At 45.7% G+C, this 24,729-nt stretch overlaps 1 protein-coding gene across 1 annotated transcript in view; it reads right to left on the reverse strand.

Moving 5' to 3' along the window:
• The window catches only part of LOC126485064 (doublesex- and mab-3-related transcription factor 2), a 108,403-nt gene that overhangs the window by 49,401 nt on the left and 34,273 nt on the right, over positions 1 to 24,729 (reverse strand). Inside the window, exons 2-3 of the mRNA XM_050108666.1 lie at positions 23,308 to 23,540; positions 1,412 to 1,548 (exon numbers count right to left, since the gene is read on the reverse strand). Of these exons, the coding sequence (XP_049964623.1) occupies positions 1,412 to 1,548; positions 23,308 to 23,513 (343 nt within the window). The 5' untranslated portion in view covers positions 23,514 to 23,540. The remainder of the gene's footprint in view (positions 1 to 1,411; positions 1,549 to 23,307; positions 23,541 to 24,729) is intronic.

The following is a 24,729-nucleotide window of genomic DNA, read 5'->3' on the forward strand; positions in this document are numbered from 1 at the left end:
GAGGTGTTCAGTTGCGCTCAGTTCGGGCCTCAGCATCGGCCAAATCCATTTGAGGAATGCCTTTGTCGACAAACGATTGCCTCACAGATACTACTTTATGACATGCTGAAACAATGCTCTCCGAACTGTTCCTCTACTGCAAGCAATACACAATACTGTAAAATGTGCTCGTATCCTCACTTAGCTTTTTGTTCATCATAATAAGGGGATCACGAAAAACACCAGCACACCTGCACTTCACTGTTGGCACTAAATATAATGCCAGGTAACGCTGTCCAGGCTTTCGTCAAACCCAAACCCTTCCACTGGACTCTCACTGCCCGATTCATCACTTCCAGTCACTTGTTTCCAGTCACCCACTGTCCAGTGTCTTTACACCACCGCAACTGTCGCTTTTTATCGCTTGGCCGTAACAACAGAAATGTAAGGTATATGGAGCTGCTGAGACCACTGTAACCCATACCTTTTGACTCGGTAAGCACAGTCATTGTAGAAACTGGAGTGCAGGTAGCACTTTGAAGCTCACAAGTGATTCCTCCTGCTAATTCCAGGCTGTTTTTACTACCACCGTCTGCAATTCTCGACTGTCCCTGTCTGTCAGTGTTTGAGACCTGGTTGATCTTAATTTAGCTATGATTGTTCCTTCACTTTCCCACTTCAGAATCAAATCACCGACAGTCGACTCGGGCAACTCTAGAAGTGATGAAATGTCGCTGATGGATCTGTCGCTCAGGTGATGACTAGTTAACATTCGGAGTCACTGAATTCTCCTAATCGACCCAGTCTGCTGCTATTCTACTGACAAAGCAAGACGCCCGCCACCTTTCATACAGGCGGGTCCGCCCCTCTTGAAATCTAGTGGTCAGTTCCGTTCTGCATAGGTGTTCTCGGATACTTTCGATCAGACAGTGTATTTTGAAAAACAAAACTATTGAAATGTTCTTGCAGATTAAAACTGTGTTGCCGGACCGAGACTAACTCGTGACCTTTGCCTTTCACGGGCAAGTGCTCTACCAACAGAGCTACCCCAGTACGACATGTCCTCATAGCTTCAGTTCTGCCAGTACCTCGTCTCCTAGCTTCCAAACTTCACAGAAGCTCCTCTGCGAACCTTGCAGAACTAGCAGTCCTAGAAGAAATGATATTGCAGAGATTTGGCTTAGCCATAGCCTGGGGGATGTTCCCAGAATGAAATTTTTACTCTGCAGCGGAGAGTGCGCTGATATGAAACTTCCTGGCCGATTAAAACTGTGTGCCCGATTGAAACTCGAGGCAAAGATCTCGAGTTCGAGTCTCCGTCCGGCACACAGTGCAGGAAGTTTCGTATCAGCGCACACTCCGCTGCAGAGTGAAAATTTCATTCTGAAACAAAACTGTTTTTTTACACATAGAAGAAAGTTAACCGGCTCACCTTGCAGAAGGTCTCTGGCAATGGCGTTCTGCTGGAGCGAGCGCAGATGCTTCTGATAGAGGCGCTTCTGGGCCAGCAGCGCCTCGGCTGACTGCAGGCGAGACCTCACGTCCGGGCTGTCCTCGCTCGACTGCTGTCTGCAACACGCCGCAGAGTCCAGTTCCTTATTTGTCGAGCGCAGGTTTCTGGCTGTTCAAACAAACTGACGGGAAGGGAGAGAGCTACACAGTGAACACTTTGGAAAAACTGGAAATTTGTGGTAAGGACTATGGGACCAAACTGCTGAGGTCACGGTCCCTAGGCTTACGCACTACTTAATCTAATTTAAACTTATGCTAAGGACAACATACACACACCCGTGCACGAGGGAGGACTCGAACCTCCGACGGGGGAGCCGCGCGAACTATGACAAGATGCCTCAGACCACACGCACCAACACTTTCATCGAACGCTACCAAACTACAGTTTTTCCATGCCTGTGGGATACGTTAGTTAAAATTGCATCCTTAAGAGATCTTTTCTTTCAGTCTAGATAAAAGCCATTCCTACAGATGAAGGCCAGCCGGAGTGGCCGAGCGGTTCTAGGCGTTACAGACTGGAACTGCGCGACCGCTGCGGTCGCAGGTTCGAATCGTGCCTCGGGCATGGATGTGTGTGATGTCCTTAGGTTAGTTAGGTGTAAGTAGTTCTCATTTCTAGGGGACTGATGACCTCAGAAGTTAAGTCCCATAGTGCTCAGAGCCATTTGAACCATTTTGAACCTACAGATGAAGAATGGTGTGAGTAGACGACGGCTTTTGGATCTGCCTAACGTTGCTGGTACTTTTCAGGTGGCGATTGTAAGACAGAATGCCCAGAAGATATGGAAGTGCAGATTATAACCATTTTTTGGAGTTTGAGAAAGTGAATCGTGGGTATGGTGGCCGTAGAAGCATCATACCGACATATCGCACAGATAGTTGGGTGTACTGGAATTACTGCAGAACCAGTCGTGATGAGATCAGGTTGAGACGACAATGTAGGGAAAGTCCCTTCCAAAAGGGCTGGATTACGACATGTTAGGGTAGTTCAGTTGGCTCTGAGCAATAGACAGACGGCAACAACTGATATCCGTACAGTCGCCCCCCGGTAGCTCAGCGTGTTCGGTCGGAGGGTTTAGCTACCCTCTGTAATAAAAAAACTGAGTGAACGGATCAACGAACAACCTGAACGAATGTCATCGGACGTCCGCCGCGAACAAAAAAAAGAAAATATAATAATAATAATAAAAGAGTGGTCAGCGTGATTTTCTCCGCTCAGGGACTGGGTGTTGTGTTGTCCTAATCATCATCATTTCATCCCCATCGACGCGCAAGTCACCGAAGTGGCGTCAAATCGAAAGGCTTGCACTAGGCGAGCGGTCCACCCGACGGGAGGCCCTCGTCACACGCCATTATTTATTATTATTACCACTAATTGACTTGAGCATATCACTGAAAGCTCAGGAGAGATCTGGAGTTGCCAAGCGTCGTTTACCCTGGCATCACACCACTGACGACAGAGACTCGAGTGATGCAGAGCCAAGAGTCAACTGGAACATTTGATGGGATTCTTCGGTGTTCAGCAATAGGCCTCGCTTCTGTTCACGGCGGTCAGAGCAGCGCCAGCGCGTCTGAAGACGACATGGTGGAACGTCACAGGAAGCAGCGTTTCTCGAGACAATTACCTTTCCAAATCTTGGACTCAGGGTGTGGGAAACCACTGGATATGACAACAACACTGATGTGGCAACTGTTGAAGGGAGGCTGAATGGTCACCAACATTTGGCGAGAATGGTAAACCCTGTTGGCTTGCCCTTTTTGACTAGGGTACCAAATGGCATTACTGCTGCACAATAATGCAAGACCATACACTTCAGTTCATCCCACAAACAATTTGAGGAGCGTACGAAACTTTGGCAAACCTACCTCGTCGTATGATTTGTCACCTACATAACACGTCTGGGATCTGGTGTCGGACACTGATTCAGATTCCCCACACAGCCTGAGAATTGATATAGAGTAAAGGGCAGAGACACTCGGGCTTCATAGCACGGCCGCAGCTAGCTCCGGTAGACGGTGCAGCAATGGGCATGTCACGTGGGCCTGTCCGCTGCTACAACGGTGGCCGGGTAAGATGGCAGGGCCTCTGGCCCTCCGACACATGATAGTAGACCCGCTACGCCAGTCCATCTGGCACTATTGTGTTTGATTCTGCATATACGCAAATTGCCTTTAATATGCGATGGACATACTTTGCTGTGCAAATCAGTGACCGGATGCTCTGTACCGACGTGTAAGTGAAATTATTTGCATAGGTGCGGCACGTATTTGAGTACGTCACGGTACCACCACGCCCTTGTGTGTGAGCAGACTACCGAGACGTGGGGAGTGGAGAAATAGGAAGTACCCCATAACAAACCAAAACTCTGGACCGAACACAGTAGATGCTAAGTCGGCTATCTCATAATTTCGCACTTCTTCCTCTCAGGCTGTAAATTCTTACGAGTGCAGTTCCACTCGTAACTACAGAACGCAGCATGTCATTCTCAATGGAGAGAAGTCTTCCGAAGTAAGAGTGATTTCAGGTGTGCCACAGGAGAGTGTCGTAGGACCGTTGCTATTCACAATGTACATAAATGACCTTGTGGATGACATCGGAAGTTCACTGAGGCTTTTTGCGGATGATGCTGCGGTGTATCGAGAGGATGTAACAATGGAAAATTGTACTGAAATGCAGGAGGATCTGCAGCGAATTGACGCATGGTGCAGGGAATGGCAATTGACTCTCGATGTAGACAAGTGTAATGTGCTGCGAATACATAGAAAGATAGATCCCTTATCATTTAGCTACAAAATAGTAGGTCAGCAACTGGAAGCAGTTAATTCCATAAATTATCTGGGAGTACGCATTAGAAGTGATTTAAAATGGAATGATCATATAAAGTTGATCGTCGGTAAAGCAGATGTCAGACTGAGATTCATTGGAAGAATCCTAAGGAAATGCAATCCGAAAACAAAGGAAGTAGGTTACAGTACGCTTGTTCGCCCACTGCTTGAATACAGCTCGGCAGTGTGGGATCCGTACCAGATAGGGTTGATAGAGAAGATCCAACGGAGAGCAGCGCGCTTCGTTACAGGATCATTTAGTAATCGCGAAAGCGTTACGGAGATGATAGATAAACTCCAGTGGAAGACTCTGCAGGAGAGACGCTCAGTAGCTCGGTACGGGCTTTTGTTAAAGTTTCGAGAACATACCTTCACCAAAGAGTCAAGCAGTATATTGCTCCCTCTTACGTATATTTCGCGAAGAGACCATGAGGATAAAATAAGAGAGATTAGAGCCCACACAGAAGCATACCGACAATCCTTCTTTCCACGAACAATACGAGAGTGGAATAGAAGGGAGAACCGATAGAGGTACTCAAGGTACCCTCCGCCACACACCGTCAGGTGCCAATGCGGAGTATGGATGTAGATGTAGATATGTAGCAGCGGAATCAATCCGGAGCAACTACTTACATGCGCTGACAAATTTAAGGATAGAGCTTACGGACAAGGGAACCTCCCCATTGCACCTCCCTCAGATTTAGTGGTAAGCTGGTCCAGTGCATAGCCCGTGAAAAACTGAACACACATTAAGCATGCAGACAGGAAGAAGGTGTACTGAACTATGAAAAAAAAAGCAAAGTAGAAACAGTGAACGGTCCAAGCTTAAGAAGTGCAAGGTCGAGGAAAGTTCAAGACCCGTGGCATAGTGGTTAAGCGGACACAGCGCTGGACTGCGAAGTGGGCGAGCCGGGGTCTTTCACCCTTCATGGCACTTCTTTCTATTATTTTTTTTCGCAACTTTATAAACTGTCCGTCCGGTCATTGTAATGTTTGTTCTTTTTCTGTAGTCTCGTAGTTGTCATACTAAACACTGGTTATGGAGTATAAGTCATGTGCTGAGAATACATTAACGTCGCAAGTAAATGTGATGAATAGCGAGAGCAGGCGAAATACGAAATAGACGTCTCACAGAAATGAAAACAACAAATAAACGGATGTGAGCTATGTCACAACAAAGGAATTTAAGCGTCGAAACTTCCAAAACGGAACGCAACTCGAAAAACGTTGAAAACATATATTTTGACAGAGCAAAAAGAAACTGAGTGACTGTGAAACTTGCGTTCATTTGTTGAAGTTTATGTGACAAACTATTATGTTTTCATCATTTCCTTGGGAGTCATCGCATGCACATTCATACGAACACCTATATCGGGCAAGGATGCATATCACACGCACTCACCAGACGTAGAAATTAGGTCCTATCATATGACACAGGTAATGTTGCTAATGCCGTGTGTGACACACCAGACGTCTTTTACGAGGATTCGGTTGACTTGTCGCCGTGTCATCAAAAGTTTGCGGTTGCCATTCGAAAGCCACTTCCCTTCGGCTGCTAATAGATTAGTTGTGCAGAATCAAATTACAGGTCCATTCGTTACACCTCGCTGTTGGAAACGGACGTAACACCACGACACGGACGCAAATCTGAATACAGCGAACAGCGAGAGAGAGAAAAAAAAAATTGTCACGGAGTTTTGGACACGGATCGCCGAACGCGGCAGTCCAACACTAACCAGTTACCCACGACGCCTCTATTGTTTCAAGCTGCTCTGTACTATACTTCTTGTTCTTGGACCGCTCACTGTTTTTGATCTGTATTCAATTTTCGACGGTCTCCACTGGGCCCCCTTACCACTAAATCTGATGGGAAGGGGGTGGGCGGGGTGCGATGGCGAGTTTCGCTTGGAAGGAACAACGATAACAACGAAAGGAAAGAACACCAGCACACAACCCAACGGACCCTGTCAATGGCGCGTCATCACGAGGTGCAAAGCCTCATCGTGGATCTCTGTGGCCTTAATAATCAGCGTGATGACAACGCTAGAGGGATATAATGTCTCTTACCATCGCTTTCTTTTAGCTCTCAACATGTATTAAGATAAATGTACTCACAATCCCGTGGAAGTCATACTGTTTCTTTCGTCTCATATCATTACTGAGGAATTAATTTCGACAGTGGTATCTGAAAATTTGTTTCCTTGGGTGGGTGATGTTCACAGGAGTTGCACTCACAAATTACATTGGTGAGAGACTGGATATGCCTGGACAGCGCGCTAACTCAAAAAAGGTCAGGCTAGGTAACAGTTTTTTTGTCTCAAATATCATACTTATACATACCCTTCTTTCTTTTCTAGTGTTATCACAATGCACGCTAGTTTTATTGATTTCTTTATCTTACGTCTTAGCTCATAATTAATTTGGAGGAGTACAAGGTTGGGGGGGGGGGGGGGTAGTCTTATGTATCAGTTTAACATTAGCAATAATCAGATGTCTTAAAATACTCAGAATCAGGGGTACCCCACACAAACAATTCGCTTTAGTTGCGTCACATACGACTAAGTATCCTTAAGATAGACGATAAGAATTTTCTTTGCTACATTTCATGCTATGTTTGAATATTCCTTTGTACTTGTCAAGTAAACACATTACTATTATTAAAACATATTTCGATATCAATTTCGGGTCACATCCCAAGTATGAAGAACATTACTAAGTTTTATAATCATTAATATTATTTTATTAATATTATTATATTTATAATCATTAATATTATTATTCTGCTGTAAGTAGGCTGTTTAGGTTCTTTTATAGGTAACGCCACGTAGCGCTCTGTATGAAAACCACTGGCTGTGCTGTGTGCAGTCTGTGGCTAGTTTGCATTGTTGTCTGCCATTGTAGTGTTGGGCAGTTGGCTGTTAACAGCGCGTAGCGTTGCGCAGTTGGAGGCGAGCCGCCAGCATTGGTGGATGTGGGGAAGTGAGATGGCGGATTGTTGAGAATGGATAATCTGGAGGTGTGTCCATCAGAAACAGTACATTTGTAAGAATGGATGTCATGAACTGCTATATATATTATGACTATTAAGGTAAATACGTTGTTCTCTATTAAAATCTTTCATTGCTAACTGTGCGTATCAGTAGTTAGTGCCTTCCGTAGTTTGAATCTTTTATTTAGCTGGCAGTAGTGGCGCTCGCTCTATTGCAGTAGTTCGAGTAACAAAGATTTTTGTGAGGTAAGTGACTGATGAAAGGTATAGGTTATTGTTAGTCAGGGCCATTCTCTTTAGGGATTACTGAAAGTCAGATTGCGTTGCGCTAAAAAAATATTGTGTGTCAGTTTAAGCACAGTCATGTATAATTTTTCTAAGGGGACGTTTCATACAGCTAACGATGATTGCTACTGATAACACTTAATGTTATGTTATGTTATGTCAGCCGGGGACCTAGAAACGATAGAGAGGCTCCATCCCCGCTGCAGCCGCAGTGGTCCGCAACTCCACGACGACTACCGCAGTCCACTTCACCCCTCCGCCGCCCCACACCGAACCCAGGGTTATTGTGCGGTTCTTTCGGCCCCCGGTGGGACTTCCCCCCCCAGGGAGCGTCTCACACCAGACGAGTGTAACCCCTATGTTTGCTTGGTAGAGTAATGGTGGTGTACGCGTACGTGGAGAACTTGTTTGCGCAGCAATCGCCGACATAGTGTAGCTGAGGCGGAATAAGGGGAACCAGCCCGCATTCGCCGAGGCAGATGGAAAACCGCCTAAAAACCATCCACAGTCTGGCCGGCTCACCGGACCTCGACACAAATCCGCCGGGCGGATTCGTGCCGGGGACCAGGCGCTCTTTCCCGCCCGGAAAGCCGTGCGTTAGACCGCACGGCCAACCAGGTGGGCGATAACACTTTAGGTAAACATTTCGTAAGGGTTGTGGTCAGTGGTTAGGCGAATTTGCGTCCTAGGATTGTGCAGGCGACAACCGAGATGGAGAGGCAGAATCATTTGCGGACGCGCACCGAGTGGCACAGGATGGGGGGGGGGGAAGAGGGGGGGGGGTCGTTGTTGCACCGGACGTGGGGGGCGCTGGCCTCCGCCTGGCAGCAGGCAGTGGCGAGCTGGAAGCTGGAGTGGCCGCTTTCCTGGGTGGTGCACAGACGAGCGGGCAAAGGACGGGGGGATTCCCGCTGTAGGCGGTCGAGTCACTCTCGCTGCCGATGAGATGGCGTGTGCCACAGCCGCGGGCGGTCCTTTGCCCAACACAGGGCCCACCAGACAGCCGGGCGCCGCGTCGCATCGTGGCAGAAGGACCGCGCCGACGCCCAGGGCCACACGTCTTCTCGTGGGACGAAGCCGAGAGAAGCTGTAGAGCCGCAGGGCGTTCAGGGCCGCCTGCAACGTGCTGACTGCAGGGCCGCCCGTAGGCACGCTAGCCCGGGGATCCCCAAACTACGGCCCGCGGGCCGAAACCGGCCCGCATTAGCTGGCTGGACATCCCCGGTATCCGGCCCCCCAAATATTTGAGGTGGTGCCTATACTGGCAACAGCTGAGTTTCGAGGCCTATCGCGACCAATACATCGCGACATTCTTGGAGCTCTATCTTTACAAAGAGGTAGCTCATGGTTAAACTTGTGGCTATCCACAATAAACAGACAGACCATTCTCCGTGCGATAGTGAAAAAAAAAAAAACTGTTTGTAACCTCCCCCTCACTTATCGACCTTAATGACAGTGAAAAATTAAACCGCGTGTACCTATTGGAAATTTGGGAAAAGCAAGTCGTCACCGAAGTTAATCTGTCGGTAAAGAGGGAGGAAAGGGTTACATCTAAATGAAAGGAAAAATGCAAATGAAACTGGTGGAAATTAATTTTGAAAAGGGATAAAGTTAATACAGATAGTAAATTTGCGGCCGTTACGTCAACAATTAACTAGCGGTAATTAGATATTTGAGATTTGGGGGAAATTACGGTCGTCAGTCCTAAGGACAATTACTATAGTAACTGAAAAAGAAAGGTTATTACACATATAATTAGCACTAGAAGCGTGGCAACTGAAGGTTGACATGTGTAGTGTGAAAACTGAAAGTTTGTCAGAAGTAACAAATTTCGCTACACTCTGACTTAATTTAGCAAAAGAATTAATAAAACCGGAAAATTGAAAGTTAATTTAGTGACTGAGATTAACATTGAACTTTGTTTCTGAAGCATATCGAAATTCAGCAAAATACAGTTAGTCTTGGACTACCTCAACAATCATTTCAAAAGCTACTTGAATCTACGCAATTTAGAAATAAGAGATTTAACTTCGAACTTGAATTAAATGATTCTGAACAATTAACAATAGTAAAATTTAGTACGTACCAAGCTGAGCTGGAGTCACCGGAAGCTAAAATACGGTAACAAACTCGCACTCTTAATTTGTATTTGTGTAATCTAAATATTGTAGCCAGCTATGAATACCTTAAGTGAACTTTGAAATTAAAGCAGTGAAATCGAATGCTTTTACTTTAATGCTGGCGTTTGAATTTCAACTACACTCGAGTTCATTCCGGAAAAGGAAGGGACCCTGCTTGGTAATGCAATTGGGACAATGAGCAACAAATGTTCATGCTAAGTTACTATAATTATAGTTACGAAAATGGAACAGTTTGAAAAGCTGGGGTCTGCCATACAGTTCTAAAACTTTACGTGCTTCCAGTCTTCCTTGTTGGTTGATTGAAGGTTTGAAGCCGTCGATCGAGGAGGTGGCGACAGTCACTCATTGTCGGCCGTCGCTGTTGCAGAAGCTGGATGTTGGCGCGCCTTCTTCTCGACACGGTCACCAGACGAAACGGGCTCTTGATGTGCGCCAGCTAATGCTTCCCGTCCGCGACACCATGTCACAAACTATCATAGCAAGTCGAGCGCAATTACATGTCGCTAAACCCCGAAAGCGCGGCAACTCGCGGGAGCGTCACACAACACACCTGCTCCACGGCACCACCCCAGCCAGACTCCTCTGCTCTGCCCGCGCTCCACGCGACAGAGTTAACACTACCAAAGATCCTAAACACTTTGGTTCTCCACACGACCTATCGATGTATTCGTTCGATAGCATAGTTTTCCCTAGGCCAGACCCAGCGTATAAATACAAATATTATTCACAAAACAAACCAACATAAATGCATAAATATATATATACAAACAGTAAAACAATTGCAATGTATAAAGAGACAGAAATGTCATATCTTCAGGCGACAAAATAAGGAAAAATCTATAGTACAATAGATGGAAATAGAAGGATATGCATTTCCGGCGTTACATGTTAACAGACTAGTTGGGCGAAAACATTTTAAGTAAAAAACTTCTTTCGTAACACACAGCAAAAACACGACTTCAATGATGGCGCTCTCAAAAATCACTGGATAACTGCACGGAGCTGAAACTCGGAGTGAGCATCTGGAAGGGATGAACGCACCTGAATACACAAGTAGAACAACACAGCGTTGCCAGGTCGCTCGCAGTGTTGGCAGTCTCATTACTTTTCTGAAACACCTCGTATGCCTCCGGAGTCCTTCTAAGTAAGGACTTGTCTACTTCAGGACACGCAGAACCGTTGATGGATTGCATACCGAAACAATCGTCGTCCAGCCTGGATCACAAGTTACCAGCGGGTGAGTGTCACGCATACGTCATGGCGCAGGTTTGCCACCCAAGCACTGATGGAGTTGTATGATACAAGCAGTCACCCATCGTTCTGTTAGTACAAGCCGTGTGTATTACACAGTACCAGGATGGGCCTGAAGGTAGTACTAAGTAATCGGCTTCAGTATCTGTGCCGTGCACTGATCGATGGGCAGCGTATAAGAAGAAGGAAAGGAAGATTAGCATCTAACATCCCATTGATGATGAGATCATTAGAAATGGAATCTTGGATAGAACAAGGATCCGGTACGAACTGGCCATGCTCTCTCCAAAAGAACTGTCACAGCATTCGTCTTCAGTAATTTAGGGAAACCTCCAAATCCTGTCTGGACAAGCAGAGGAGGATTTTTATTCTGCTCATTCTACATGTGATCACAGTAACTTAACCAATTTGCCACTTTATCAGAGATGTAAGTGCTGTAGTAATTTTAATCTAACGATAATCTATAGCACAGAACCAGGGTACGTGTCAATATGAGGGTGCATAACATATGAAATGAGCATACATGCACTGCCAGACCTGAATTCGGCAATGATGGTGCTGTAAACTAAAGCATGAGTCTTTGGAAAAGATGTGGCGTACCATTCGCCTTACCACGCATACAGATGTACATGCACTACAACAGCAAACGGGTTTCGTAAACGGTCATTGTTAGCTGTAGTAATGGGCAACTGGAAGATATTCTGCTGCTTCAGAAGCTGACGAGTCAAGCATGCTGACCCAGACGAATATATGGAAAAGTGAGTTGAGTTGGCAGTTATTTCTGTTATTGGCAGGCACACTAGACGGCTATTTCATTGGTGCTCCGAAGCTATTTGAGTAATTTGCACCAACACTGACTTCATAAATAGTAAATATAGCGCAACGACAGAGGCTCTCACTATCTACATCAACAAGAACCATGCTGTACCTGTCGGCAATAGTAGTGAAGTTCTCAGACGCGAGTGGCTCGAAGACTTCTCAGGTACTAGAATCCAGTACGTTGTCCTGGAAGCCAGGTGTTTGTTAGAGAGAAGGGTACTGCCAGGAGTGCCCTAGGGAAGTAAAACCACTCTTGTTACCTGTACGTACAACGATCTGAATTATAGGATGAGCATCAGTCTGTGACTGTTTGTGATAACACTGTATTATACGGGAAAGTATCGTAGTTGAGTTTCTGTAGGACACAGGATGACTTGAACTGGATTTCTATTTGATGTGATGAATGGAAGCTTGCCATAAATGTAGAAAAATGTGAGTTAACGGAGAGGAGCAGGAAAAACAGTCCTGCAATGTTCGAATGCATTATTAGCGGTGTGCTGCTTGACAGCCGTGTCGATTAAATCCCTAGCCGCAGCGATGCAGAGCGGTGTGAAATGGAACGAGCACGTAATGTCAGTTGCAGGAAAGGGGAGTGGTCGACTTCGGTGTATTCATCTGTGAAAGAGACCACGTACAGAACACTTGTGCAATCCATTCTTGTATACTGCTCGAGGGTTTGGAATCTCCATCAGGTCGGACTACAGGGAGACGTCGAACCGATTCAGAGGCGCCCTGCTAAATTTGCTACTGGTAGGTTCAATCGACATGCGAATAATACGTAAATATTCCATTAACTCAAATGGCGATTCCTGGTGAGAAGACGACGCTGATTTCGTGGAACACTGTTGAGAAAGTTTGGAGAACCACCATTTGTGACTTCAGAACTATTCTACTACCCTGCCTCCCCCCTACCCCGAACATTCCGAGTAAGGATCGTAAAACCAAGATAAGAGAAATTAGGACTCATACGGAGGCAGATGGACGGTTATTTCTACGAAGTTGTTGTCCAGGAAGACGAATGCCTCACCAATATGCTGCCGATATGGCTGCACTATCGGTCGGAGGATGGCATTCACGTCTCGTACAACCATTACGGCGCCTTCCATGACGACCAGCGGCGTGCGTCGGCCCCACATAATGCCACCCCAAAACAGCAGGGAACCTCCACCTTGCTGCACTCTCTGGACAGTGCGTCTAAGGCGTTCAGCCTGACCGGGTTGCCTCCAAACACGTCTCCGACGGTTGTCTGGTTGAAGGCATTGCGACACTCATCGGTGAAGAGAATATGATGCCAATCCAGAGCGGTCCAGAGCCCTTCATGGCATAAAGTAACGATGCGGACGCGATCGAACCGCGGCATTGAACGTCTGGGCACGGTTGAACTACAGACAACACGAGCCGTGCACCTCCTTCCTGGTGGAATGGCTGGAACTTATCGGCTGTCGGACCCCCTCCGTCTAATAGGCGCTGGTTGTTTACATCTTTGGGCAGGTTTAGTGACATCTCTGAACGATCAAAGGGACCGTGTCTGTGATACAATTATGACAAGCTTCACAGTCAACGTCTATCTTCAGGAGTTCTGGGAACTGGGGTGATGCAAAAACTTTTTTGATGTGTGTAAAAACAATAGGTTTCTTGGTCATTCATTTTACGTGATTGTAAACTGTCATATTGTAATACTACTCAGCTTTATTTCAATAACATTCAGAAAAGTGGTTAAAACTTGGTTTCATTCATTTCTTTCATAACCATAATAAACTTCCGGTCACGAAAAAAATGAATGAAACCAAGTTTTAAACCCCCCCCCCCCCCATGAACCACGGACCTTGCCGTTGGTGGGGAGGCTTGCGTGCCACAGCGATACAGATAGCCGTACCGTAGGTGCAACCACAACGGAGGGGTATCTGTTGAGAGGCCAGACAAACGTGTGGTTCCTGAAGAGGGGCAGCAGCCTTTTCAGTTGTTGCAGGGGCAACAGTCTGGATGACTGACTAATCTGGCCTTGTAACACTAACCAAAACGGCCTTTCTGTGCTGGTACTGCGGACGGCTGAAAGCAAGGGGAAACTACAGCCGTAATTTTTCCCGATGGCATGCAGCTTTACTGTATGGTTAATGATGATGGCGTCCTCTTGGGTAAAATATTCCGGAGGTAAAATAGTCCCCCATTCGGATCTCCGCGCGGGGACTACTCAAGAGGATGTCGTTATCAGGAGAAAGAAAACTGGCGTTCTACGGATCGGAGAGTGGAATATCAGATCCCTTAATCGGGCAGGTAGGTTAGAAAATTTAAAAAGGGAAATGGATAGGTTAAAGTTAGATATAGTGGGAATTAGTGAAGTTCGGTGGCAGGAGGAACAAGACTTTTGGTCAGGCGAATACAGGGTTATAAATACAAAGTCAAATAGGGGTAATGCAGGAGTAGGTTTAATATTAAATAAAAAAATAGGAATGCGGGTAAGCTACTAGAAACAGCATAGTGAACGCATTATTGTGGCCAAGATAGACACGAAGCCCATGCCTACTACAGTAGTACAAGTTTATATGCCAACTAGCTCTGCTGATGACGAAGAAATTGAAGAAATATATGATGAAATAAAAGAAATTATTCAGATAGTGAAGGGAGACGAAAATTTAATAGTTATGGGTGACTGGAATTCGGTAGTAGGACAAGGGAAAGAAGGAAACGTAGTAGGTGAATATAGACTGGGGGTAAGAAATGAAAGAGGAAGCCGTCTGTTAGAATTTTTGCACAGAGCACAACTTAATCATAGCTAACACTTGGCTCAAGAATCATAAAAGAAGGTTGTATACATGGAAGAAGCCTGGAGATACCGACAGGTTCCAGATAGATTATATAATGGTAAGACAGAGATTTAGGAACCAAGTTTTAAATTGTAAGACATTTCCAGGGGCAGACGTGGACTCTGACCACAATCTATTGGTTATGAACTGTAGGTTAAAACTGAAGAAACTGCAAAAAGAGGGGAATTTAAGGAAATGGGACCTTGATAAACTGACTAAACAAGAGGTTGTACAGAGTTTCAGGGAGAGCATAAGGGAACAATTGACAGGAATGGGGGAAAGAAATACAGTAGAAGATGAATGGGTAGCTTTGAGGGATGAAGAAGTGAAGGCAGCAGAGGATCAAGTAGGTAAAAAGACGAGGCGTAGTAGAAATCCTTGGGTAACAGAAGAAATATTGAATTTAATTGATGAAAGGAGAAAATATAAAAATGCAGTAAATGAAGCAGACAAAAAGGAATACAAACGTCTCAAAAATGAGATCGACAGGAAATGCAAAATGGCTAAGCAGGGATGGCTAGAGGTTAAATGTAAGGATGTAGATGCTTATCTCACTAGTGGTAAGATAGATACTGCCTACAGGAAAATTAAAGAGACCTTTGGAGAAATGAGAACCACTTGAATGAATATCAAGAGCTCAGATGGAAACTCAGTTCTAAGCATAGAAGGAAAAGCAGAAAGGTGGAAGGAGTATACAGAGGGTCTATACAAGGGCGATGTACTTGAGGACAATATTATGGAAATGGAAGAGGATGTAGATGAAGATAAAATGGGAGATACCATACTGTGTGAAGAGTTTGACATAGCACTGAAGGACCTGAGTCGAAACAAGGCCCCAGGAGTAGATAACATTCCATTAGAACTACTGACAGCCTTGGGAGAGCCAGTCCTAACAAAACTCTACCATCTGGTGAGCAAGATGTATGAGACAGGCGAAATACCCTCAGACTTCAAGAAGAATATAATAATTCCATTCCCAAAGAAAGCAGGTGTTGACAGATGTGAAAATTACCGAACTATCATTTTAATGAGTCACAGCTGCAAAATACTAACGCGCATCTTTTACAGACGAATGGAAAAACTAGTAGAAGCCGACCTCGGGGAAGACCAGTTTGGATTCCGTAGAAATATTGGAACACGTGAGGCAATACTGACCGTACGACATATCTTAGAAGCTAGATTAAGGAAAGGCAAACCTACGTTTCTAGCATTTGTAGACTTAGAGAAAGCTTTTGACAATGTTGACTGGAATAGTCTCTTTCAGATTCTGAAGGTGGTAGGGGTAAAGTACAGGGAGCGAAAGGCTATTTACAATTTGTACAGAAACCAGATGGCAGTTATAAGAGTTGAGGGACATGAATGGGAAGCAGTGGTTGGGAAGGGAGTGAGACAGGGTTGTAGCCTGTCCCCGATGTTATTCAATCTGTATATTGAGCAAGCAGTGAAGGAAACAAAAGAAAAGTTCGGAGTAGGTATTAAAATCCATGGAGAAGAAATAAAAACTTTGAGGTTCGCCGATGACGTTGTAATTCCGTCAGAGACAGTAAAGGACTTGGAAGAGCAGTTGAGCGGAATGGATAGTGTCTTGCAAGGAGGATATAAGATGAACATCAACAAAAGCAAAACGAGGATAATGGAATGTAATCGAAAGAAGTCGGGAGATGCTGAAGGTATTGGATTAGGAAATGAGACACTTAAAGTAGTAAAGGAGTTTTGCTGTTTGGGGAGCAAAATAACTGATGATAGTCGAAGAAGAGATGATATAAAATTTAGACTGGCAATGACAAGGAAAGCGTTTCTGAAGAAGAGAAATTTGTTAACATCGAGTATAGATTTAAATGTCATGAAGTCGTTTCTGAAAGTATTTGTATGGAGTGTAGCCATGTATGGAAGTGAAACATGGACGATAAATAGCTTAGACAAGAAGAGAATAGAAGCTTTCGAAATGTGGTGCTACAGAAGAATGCTGAAGATTAGATAGGTGGATCACATAACTAACGAGGGGGTATTGAATAGGATTGGGGAGAAGAGAAGTTTGTGGCACAACTTGACTAGAAGAAGGGATCGATTGGTAGGACATGTTCTTAGGTATCAAGGGATCACCAATTTAGGATTGGAGGGCAGCGCTGAGGGTAAAGATCGTAGAGGGAGACCAAGAGGTGAATACACCAAGCAGATTCAGAAGGATGTAGGTTGCAGTAGGTACTGGGAGATGAAGCAGCTTGCACAGGATAGAGTAGCATGGAGAGCTGCATCAAACCAGTCTCAGGACTGAAGAGCACAACAACAACATTAACCTTGCGAACCTATTAACTTTGGACACAGTCATTTTTGCAAACAGTAGTAAGTAGAACTATTGAGAAGAGTTAAACAATTTTGGTTTCTTTTCATTTGCTTTTAATGTCACTTTTTCCTTATTTATGTAGTCTGCAAGTGTTTACCTAATTTGCATGTTTTGTTGTTCTGCTTTTAACCTCATAGGAGTTGTCGTGCACTGCCGATTTATTTTGCGCTCTATGCATCAATTGCCATTGCATCAGTAGACAGCAACATGTCATGAGTTGTCCAGTTTCTTTAGGAGAATATTTTACCAGTGGTTATATGTTCGATTTGGGCTAATAGGTGATAATCCGTATTGTTATAGTTTTTGGGTAATTACTTGCATGTGTGAATGCAATGTTCAGTCTAACTAAAAAAGGTAGAGTATTCCTGGTTCCAGTTAAAATTTCCGGATGAGATAGTTGAACACGGTCGGGGCTATCTCAGTCGATGTTTAAGGAGGTGCTGTTACATTTCGTGATGCCCTCTGATTCGTTATCGCCACACCTTCAACTTTATTTGTTATCTCATTCAGTGTTGTGATAACAGAGCAAGCGGGAGGGCTTTCATTCCGAAAGAACAACTAGGAAAGGAAAAGTTAGAATACAATTTTTTATCTTCACTGCCTGATGATAGGTTATATGATGTTATTTCAATGGTTACAAAATCGAGTGAAATTTACACAGAACTTGGCAGTATGAGCTCTGTTATGTTCCCTTAAGCCTGGATGCATGCACTACCCAAGTGGGAAGGATGTCTAGAAGCCATTGTATCCTCTTCTGGGGTATGATCGACCCTAACTGTTGTAACAAGTCCTTGAAACCCTAGATACTGGCATTGGGATGTAGTTTACATCCAAGCTGCCCCCCACATGTTCTTGATGGCCAGAGGAGTACCATACCAGCACACAGACTGTTAAGAGACATGTGCTATGTATGGACGAGCATTTTATTGTTAAAAAATTTCAGCACGATCCTACCGTATGAGAGGTAACACATGAAGTCGCAGGGTATCCGTGACTTATTGCTGTGCTGTCACTGTTCGCTCAATCACAACGATCGATGGTCTGAAGTCTAGCCGGCCGCTGCGGCCGAGCGGTTCTAGGCGCTTCAGTCCGGAACCGCGCTGTTGCTACGGTCACAGATTCGAATCCTGCCTCGGGCATGGATGTGTGTGATGCCTTAGGTTAGTTAGGTTTAAGTAGTTCTAAGTTCTAGGGGACTGTTAAGGTTAGTGATAATCTAGCTCACTTAGAGTTTTCTTTGGATCCTGTTTTACGTTACCTCCTCTAATTTTGAGCTCAGGCTGTAAGAGGTCCATGACTAAGGAATTTATTGCTAGCGCGCTCGAGTAGATGTAATTTCGATGGATTGCTCACGCTCTGCCTGCGAAATTTACCAGTTTAAATTCACAGTCAATTATTGAAAGGTTGTAAGTGAGCCACAATTTTATTGAGAGATTAGTCACATTGTATTATTGGTAGGTTACGGAATTTTCTATTGGGAGGTTACAATGCCATGCGTGTCTGTACAGTATGTCTGCGTTTACCTATCACGTTTCACCACATTTCGGTAGTGTTGTAGCATGCTTTACTGTTTAATCCGTTCACATACACCACTGTGCTAATTTCTCCCAGTCGAATACCGCATTGTACGGTTTCCAACCTGCTACACTAAGCACTCGGAGCGAGGTGGCGGAGTGGTAGGACATGAGACTCACATTCGGGAAGGCCAACGGCTTCTATACGCGACCGGTCATCATGACTTAGGTTTTCTGTGATTTCCCTAAATGTCCTTAGGCAAATGCCAGGATGGTTCCTTTGATAGGGTACGTTCGATATCTTTCCCCATCCTTCCTCAATACGAGCTTTTGTTCCGTCTTGATAACCTTGTTGTCGCAACATCGTTAAACTCTAATCTTCCTTCCTCTTACACTAGCCGGCTGTGGTGGCTGAGCAGTTCTAGGCGCTTCAGTCCGTAAACGCGCGACTGCTACGGTCGCAGGTTCGAATCCTGCCTCGGGCATGGATGTGTGTGATGTCCTTGGGTTAGTTAGGTTTAAGTAGTTCTAAGTCTATGGGACTGATGCCCTCACATGTTAAGTCCCATAGTGCTCAGAGCCATTTGAACCATTTTTGAAGCCTGAAGTCTAACTTGATAGATCCCCGCAGCATGAAGCCATGCTGTGCCTGTCTAAAACATTGGAAGAATGAGACCTCTCCCCAGATCGCTGCCACATTCGCCGACAATGGTCATCCATGGTATCGCAGGACCATGATTCCTCGCTGAACATGTGATGCCAGTCACCAGCAGTCCATGCTTCCCAATTACAGTATCACTCCAAATTCAAGTATTTCGACTGTGGTGTTAATGGCAGCCTACACGCTGGATGGAAATTCCCTAATCCGACTGCTGCATCTCCAGTCAGTGGTGAGGGATGACAGAATGTTGCAGGGGGTGCATTATTTGTTCTCGGACTGCAGGCCCAGATGTGGTTACAATGTGCTTAGTGCACAATATGACGGTACTCCCTTGTCATGATCTGACGTGTTTGACCAGAACCATGGGGACAACTATGAATGCCATCAAGTTCCCATTCAGTCCAAGCTCGAGCCTCTGTCACATCTGGTGTCCCGCAAATCTGGATATTCGACTAGCCGACCAATGAAGACCCTTAATGAGACCCCTTTTAAATTTTCAACTGCTGACAATGCTGTCTCTAACGGGTACGCAGCATCTCCACTGTGGTCATCAACGTCTAATGCTTTTCACGCCGCTCATGTACCCAACCAGCGAAATGCAACTCTTAAATCATTTACATACCCATCTATGATGTGTGCACATACGAAGCTACGCATCCAATCACAACTTCTGGGTGGTTCACTTTTTTTGTCAGTGTCTTGAAATAATTACTGGAGGGTGAGCCGTGCGTGGCTCGTGTTCATGCCATCTCTTATATAACATCCTGTTTTTGCCGTACTGCCACCTCGTTACGTTAGTTTCAATTACTTGCGTCACTGAGCTGCTGCTTTGCCTGCCCGTGAGCGGCAGCAGCAGCGCTTATCGATATAAGCCCTGCCGAATTATCTTTGCTGGACTGCATTTACTTCCCGATCGTCCTGTGTCGACCAGTGAGTTGGAAAAGAACTCACCAGCAGTGAAGTCGGGGACGGAGCGCAGATGAGGCGCAGACAGGCAGTACTCGCCCGACCGCTGGCGACACACATGCATTGTCCGACGAAAGGAGATTTGAACGGGGACGACCGTTGGTTGATCGTTCGGTCGGTAGTCTCATCGGGCAACGTGTAACTGGCTCTCTGACCGCTTCTGGGCCCCTTCAGTTGCCATCTTGTGGAACTTGGGTCGGTCCTTTGCTGGTGCAGGGATGTCGGTTGGCCAGTGGGCGTGTTTCCTCTGCATGGTCGGGTCCGAGCCGGTATTTCCGCCGTCGTGTGTCTGGAAGTGAGTGGGAGGCGCACCAGCAGTGCAGTCGCGACGGAGCAGCAGTCGCGGACGGACCAGCGGGCAGTCGGTCGGTTGGCGTGGAGCAGCGAGGAAACCTCGGCGCGTGTTTTGGCCGAGCCCGCGGGCTGCGTCCACGCGCTGCCTGAGTGTGTTCTGCTGTTCCCATTGCTACGAGGTCCGTGGCTCACCGATCCTGGACACGAAAGTTAAGTTTAACTTAAGATTAAGTCGCTGTTCGGATTGTGTCGTTCGGATTTCGTTGTCGGCTGTTGGGACATGTTATCTTGTCCGTGGATCCGTTGACAGTCGGTCGGTTTGGGTTGTCGTGGGATTGTAAATCGTTGGCCCTACTGCCTGTCTCACCTAAGCGAGCGTTAGTGTTTGAATTACAGGCCGACCCTCGAACATTTGAGCGCCCTTGTGTGTACTGCCTTATTCAAAAAATGGTTCAAATGGCTCTGAGCACTATGGGACTCAACATCGTAGGTCATAAGTCCCCTAGAACTTAGAACTACTTAAACCTAACTAACCTAAGGACATCACACACACCCATGCCCGAGGCAGGATTCGAACCTGCGACCGTAGCAGTCCCGCGGTTCCGGACTGCAGCGCCAGAACCGCTAGACCACCGCGGCCGGCTACTGCCTTATTATTTTAAAATTTGTTCTTGTTGTTGTTACTTGTGTGGCTTCTAGTCGGTTTTGTGTTTTAAATTAGAGTTGTTTTGTCCTTAAGGCCTTCAGCCTAGCTGAAAGCACCGTTTCACATAAGCCTTTTGGCATTTCAAAATTTTTTAGAATTTTTAAGTCGTCGGCCTTCAGCCGGTTTAAGTTTCAGTTGTTTGTTCTTAAGGCTTTCAGCCTAAATTAAAGAACTGTTTCACGTAAGGACTTTGGTATTAAAAAAAAAAAATAATGTTTTGGAGTTTTAAGTGTTTGGCCTTCAGCTGATTTGAATTTAACTTGTTTACTTCAGCCTAACTAAAGAACTGTTTTTGAGATAAGGCTTGCCTTTTAAATTTCTGATTATGCTTGCATTTTAAGTTATTGGCCTTCAGCCGTTTTTAAAGTAAAGTCACTTTCAGTCGGTAATTAAATCCCAAAGATTAAAGCTGTGTGTTTAATTTTTTTTTGTTTTTTGGCTCTTGTAATGTTTGATCAAAGAATAAAGTTGTATGTTGGAGTGTAACTGACAGCCCCTTATTTTGGCCTCTTTCCACAACCAAGCCCGCATCTCGTGGTCGTGCGGTAGCGTTCTCGCTTCCCACGCCCGGGTTCCCGGTTCGATTCCCGGAGGGGTCAGGGATTTTCTCCGCCTCGTGGTGGCTGGGTGTTGTGTGATGTCCTTAGGTTAGTTAGGTTTAAGTAGTTCCAAGTTCTAGGCGACTGATGACCATAGATGTTAAGTCCCATAGTGCTCAGAGCCATTTGAACCATTAAACTCTTTCCACAAATTATTCTATCTGTCCTGTCCTGCGGATCATGTAACAGTGGTCTGCGCCGATTAAGTAATAGTAATAAGAATAAAAACAAGGACCCAGCCAGGTTAGAGCCACTGTTGCCAATGACGACCGCTCTGAGTACTAAATTTCGCATGAATCACCTCGAAGGGAACGATCTATTGATACGTAATTAGCATGGTTTCAGAAAACATCGTTCTTGTGCAACGCAGCTAGCTCTTTATTCGCACGAAGTAATGGCCGCTATCGACAGGGGATCTCAAGTTGATTCCGTTTTTGTAGATTTCCGGAAAGCGTTTGACACAGTTCCTCACAATCGACTTCTAATTAAGCTGCGGGCCTATGGGGTATCGTCTCAGTTGTGTGACTGGATTCGTGATTTCCTGTCAGGAAGGTCGCAGTTCGTAGTAATAGACGTCAAATCATCGAGTAAAATTGAAGTGATATCAGGTGTTCCCCAGGGAAGCGTCCTGGGACCTCTGCTGTTCCTGATCTATATAAATGACCTGGGTGACAATCTGAACAGTTCTCTTAGGTTGTTCGCAGATGATGCTGTAAGTTACCGTCTATTAAGGTCATCCGAAGACCAGTATAAGTTGCAAAGCGAATTAGAAAAATATTGCTGTATGGCGTGGCAGGTGGCAGTTGACGCTAAATAACGAAAAGTGTGAGGTGATCCACACGAGTTCCAAAAGAAATCCGTTGGAATTCGATTACTTGATAAATAGTACAATTCTCAAGGCTGTCAATTCAACTAAGTACCTGGGTGTTAAAATTGCGAACAACTTCAGTTGGAAAGACCACATAGATAATACTGTGGGGAAGGCGAGCCAAATGTTGCGTTTTATTGGCAGGGCACTTAGAAGATGCAACAAGTCCACTAAAGAGACAGCTTACACTACACTCGTTCGTCCTCTGTTAGAATATTGCTGCACGGTGTGGGGTCCTTAACAGGTGGGATTGACGGAGGACATCGAAAGGGTGCAAAAAAGGGCAGCTCGTTTTGTATTGTGACGTAATAGGAGAGAGAGTGTGGCAGATATGATACGCGAGTTGGGATGGAAGTCATTAAAGCAAAGACGTTTTTCGTCGCGGCGAGATCTATTTACTAAGTTTCAGTCACCAACTTTCTCTTCCGAATGAGAAAATATTTGGTTGAGCGCAACCTACATAATTAGGAATGATCATTAAAATTAAATAAGAGAAATCACAGCTCGAACAGAAAGGTTTAGGTGTTCGTTTTTCCCGCGCGCTGTTCGGGAGTGGAATGGTAGGGAGATAGTATGATTGTGGTTCGATGAACCCTCTGCCAAGCACTTAAATGTGAATTGCAGAGTAATCATTTAGATGTATTTAATCACGTATTTCCTCCTATAAAATTTCGTTATTTGCTGTCCTCCTCGACGTTTGCAGTTTCGACAGCCAGCAGTGTAGTTGAGATGAGCGACGTCTGACTGACCTGCGGAGAGCGACCTGCGCCGCCATGACGCGCTGCCTCTCGACCACGAGCTGGCAGGAAGCGCATGCGCACTCGCGCCAGCGGCACAGCCGCTTGTGGCCCTTCAGGCTGGAGATGACGCCGTGGTTGCGGCAGCGCGCACACTTGGGTGTCCTCAGCAGCCTCCGCGCGCGCCCGCCTGCTGTGGCGGCGCCGTCTTCCCCCATGCTGACCGCGGGGATCCCCGCCACCTGCTGGCAGCAGAACGCGCCATCCGCAGTTAGCCTCGGTCCGTAGCTGCGCGGTCTTACCTCGTTCAACAGATATACACTACTGGCCATTAAAATTGCTACACCAAGAAGAAATGCAGATGATAAGCGGGTACTCATTGGACAAATATATTATACCAGAACTGACATGTGATTACATTTCCACGCAATTTGCGTGCATAGATCCTGAGAAATCAGTACCCAGAACAACCACCTCTGGCCGTAATAACGGCCTCGATACGCCTGGGCATTGAGTGTACAGGTACAGCTGCCCATGCAGCTTCAACACGAGACCACAGTTCATCGAGAGTAGAGACTGGCGTATTGTGACGAGTCAGTTGCTCGGCCACCATTGACCAGACGTTTTCAGTTGGTGAAAGATCTGGAGAATGTGCTGGCCAGGGCAGCAGTCGAACATTTTCTGTATCCAGTAAGGCCCGTACAGGACCTGCAACATGCGGTCGTGCATTATCCTGCTGAAATGTAGGGTTTCGCAGGGATAGAATGAAGGGTAGAGCCACGGGTCGTAACACATCTGAAATGTAACGTCCACTGTCCAAAGTGCCGTCAGTGCGAACAAGAGGAGACCGAGACGTGTAACCAATGGCACCCCATACCATCACGCCGGGTGATATGCCAGTATGACGATGACGAATACACGCTTCCAAGTGCGTTCACCGCGATATCGCCAAACACGGATGCGACCATCGTGATGCTGTAAACAAACCTGGATTCATCCGAAAAAATGACGTTTGGCCATTCGTGCATCTAGGTTCGTCGTTGAGTACACCATCGCAGGCGCTCCTGTTTGTGATGCAGCGTCAAGGGAACCGCAGTCATGGTCTCTGAGGAACTGACAAACGCTCTTAACACCATCCAAGAACACTTTTCGCAGATTGGTAAAGGTAAAGAAAGCTAATGGAGGCACAACATGGAACTTATTGCGGCACAACACAGAAGCGCTTTTTGATTGCTTGATCACTGGAGATGACACATAGGTCCTCTATGGTAATTCAAAATGCAAAAGGCAGTGCCTCTCTCCAAATGAGTCTCCAAGAAGTACAAGCAAGCAAGTTTTACACCCCAAAAAAGCGCTTTTGTGTGTTTCGTGGAGTATTTGCAAGGTGTTATCCTGTAACAATAATGCAAGACGAAACCTGGAAAAGTTTATGAG

This window comes from Schistocerca serialis, chromosome 6 (assembly GCF_023864345.2).
Source record: "Schistocerca serialis cubense isolate TAMUIC-IGC-003099 chromosome 6, iqSchSeri2.2, whole genome shotgun sequence".
Lineage (NCBI taxonomy): Eukaryota > Metazoa > Arthropoda > Insecta > Orthoptera > Acrididae > Schistocerca > Schistocerca serialis.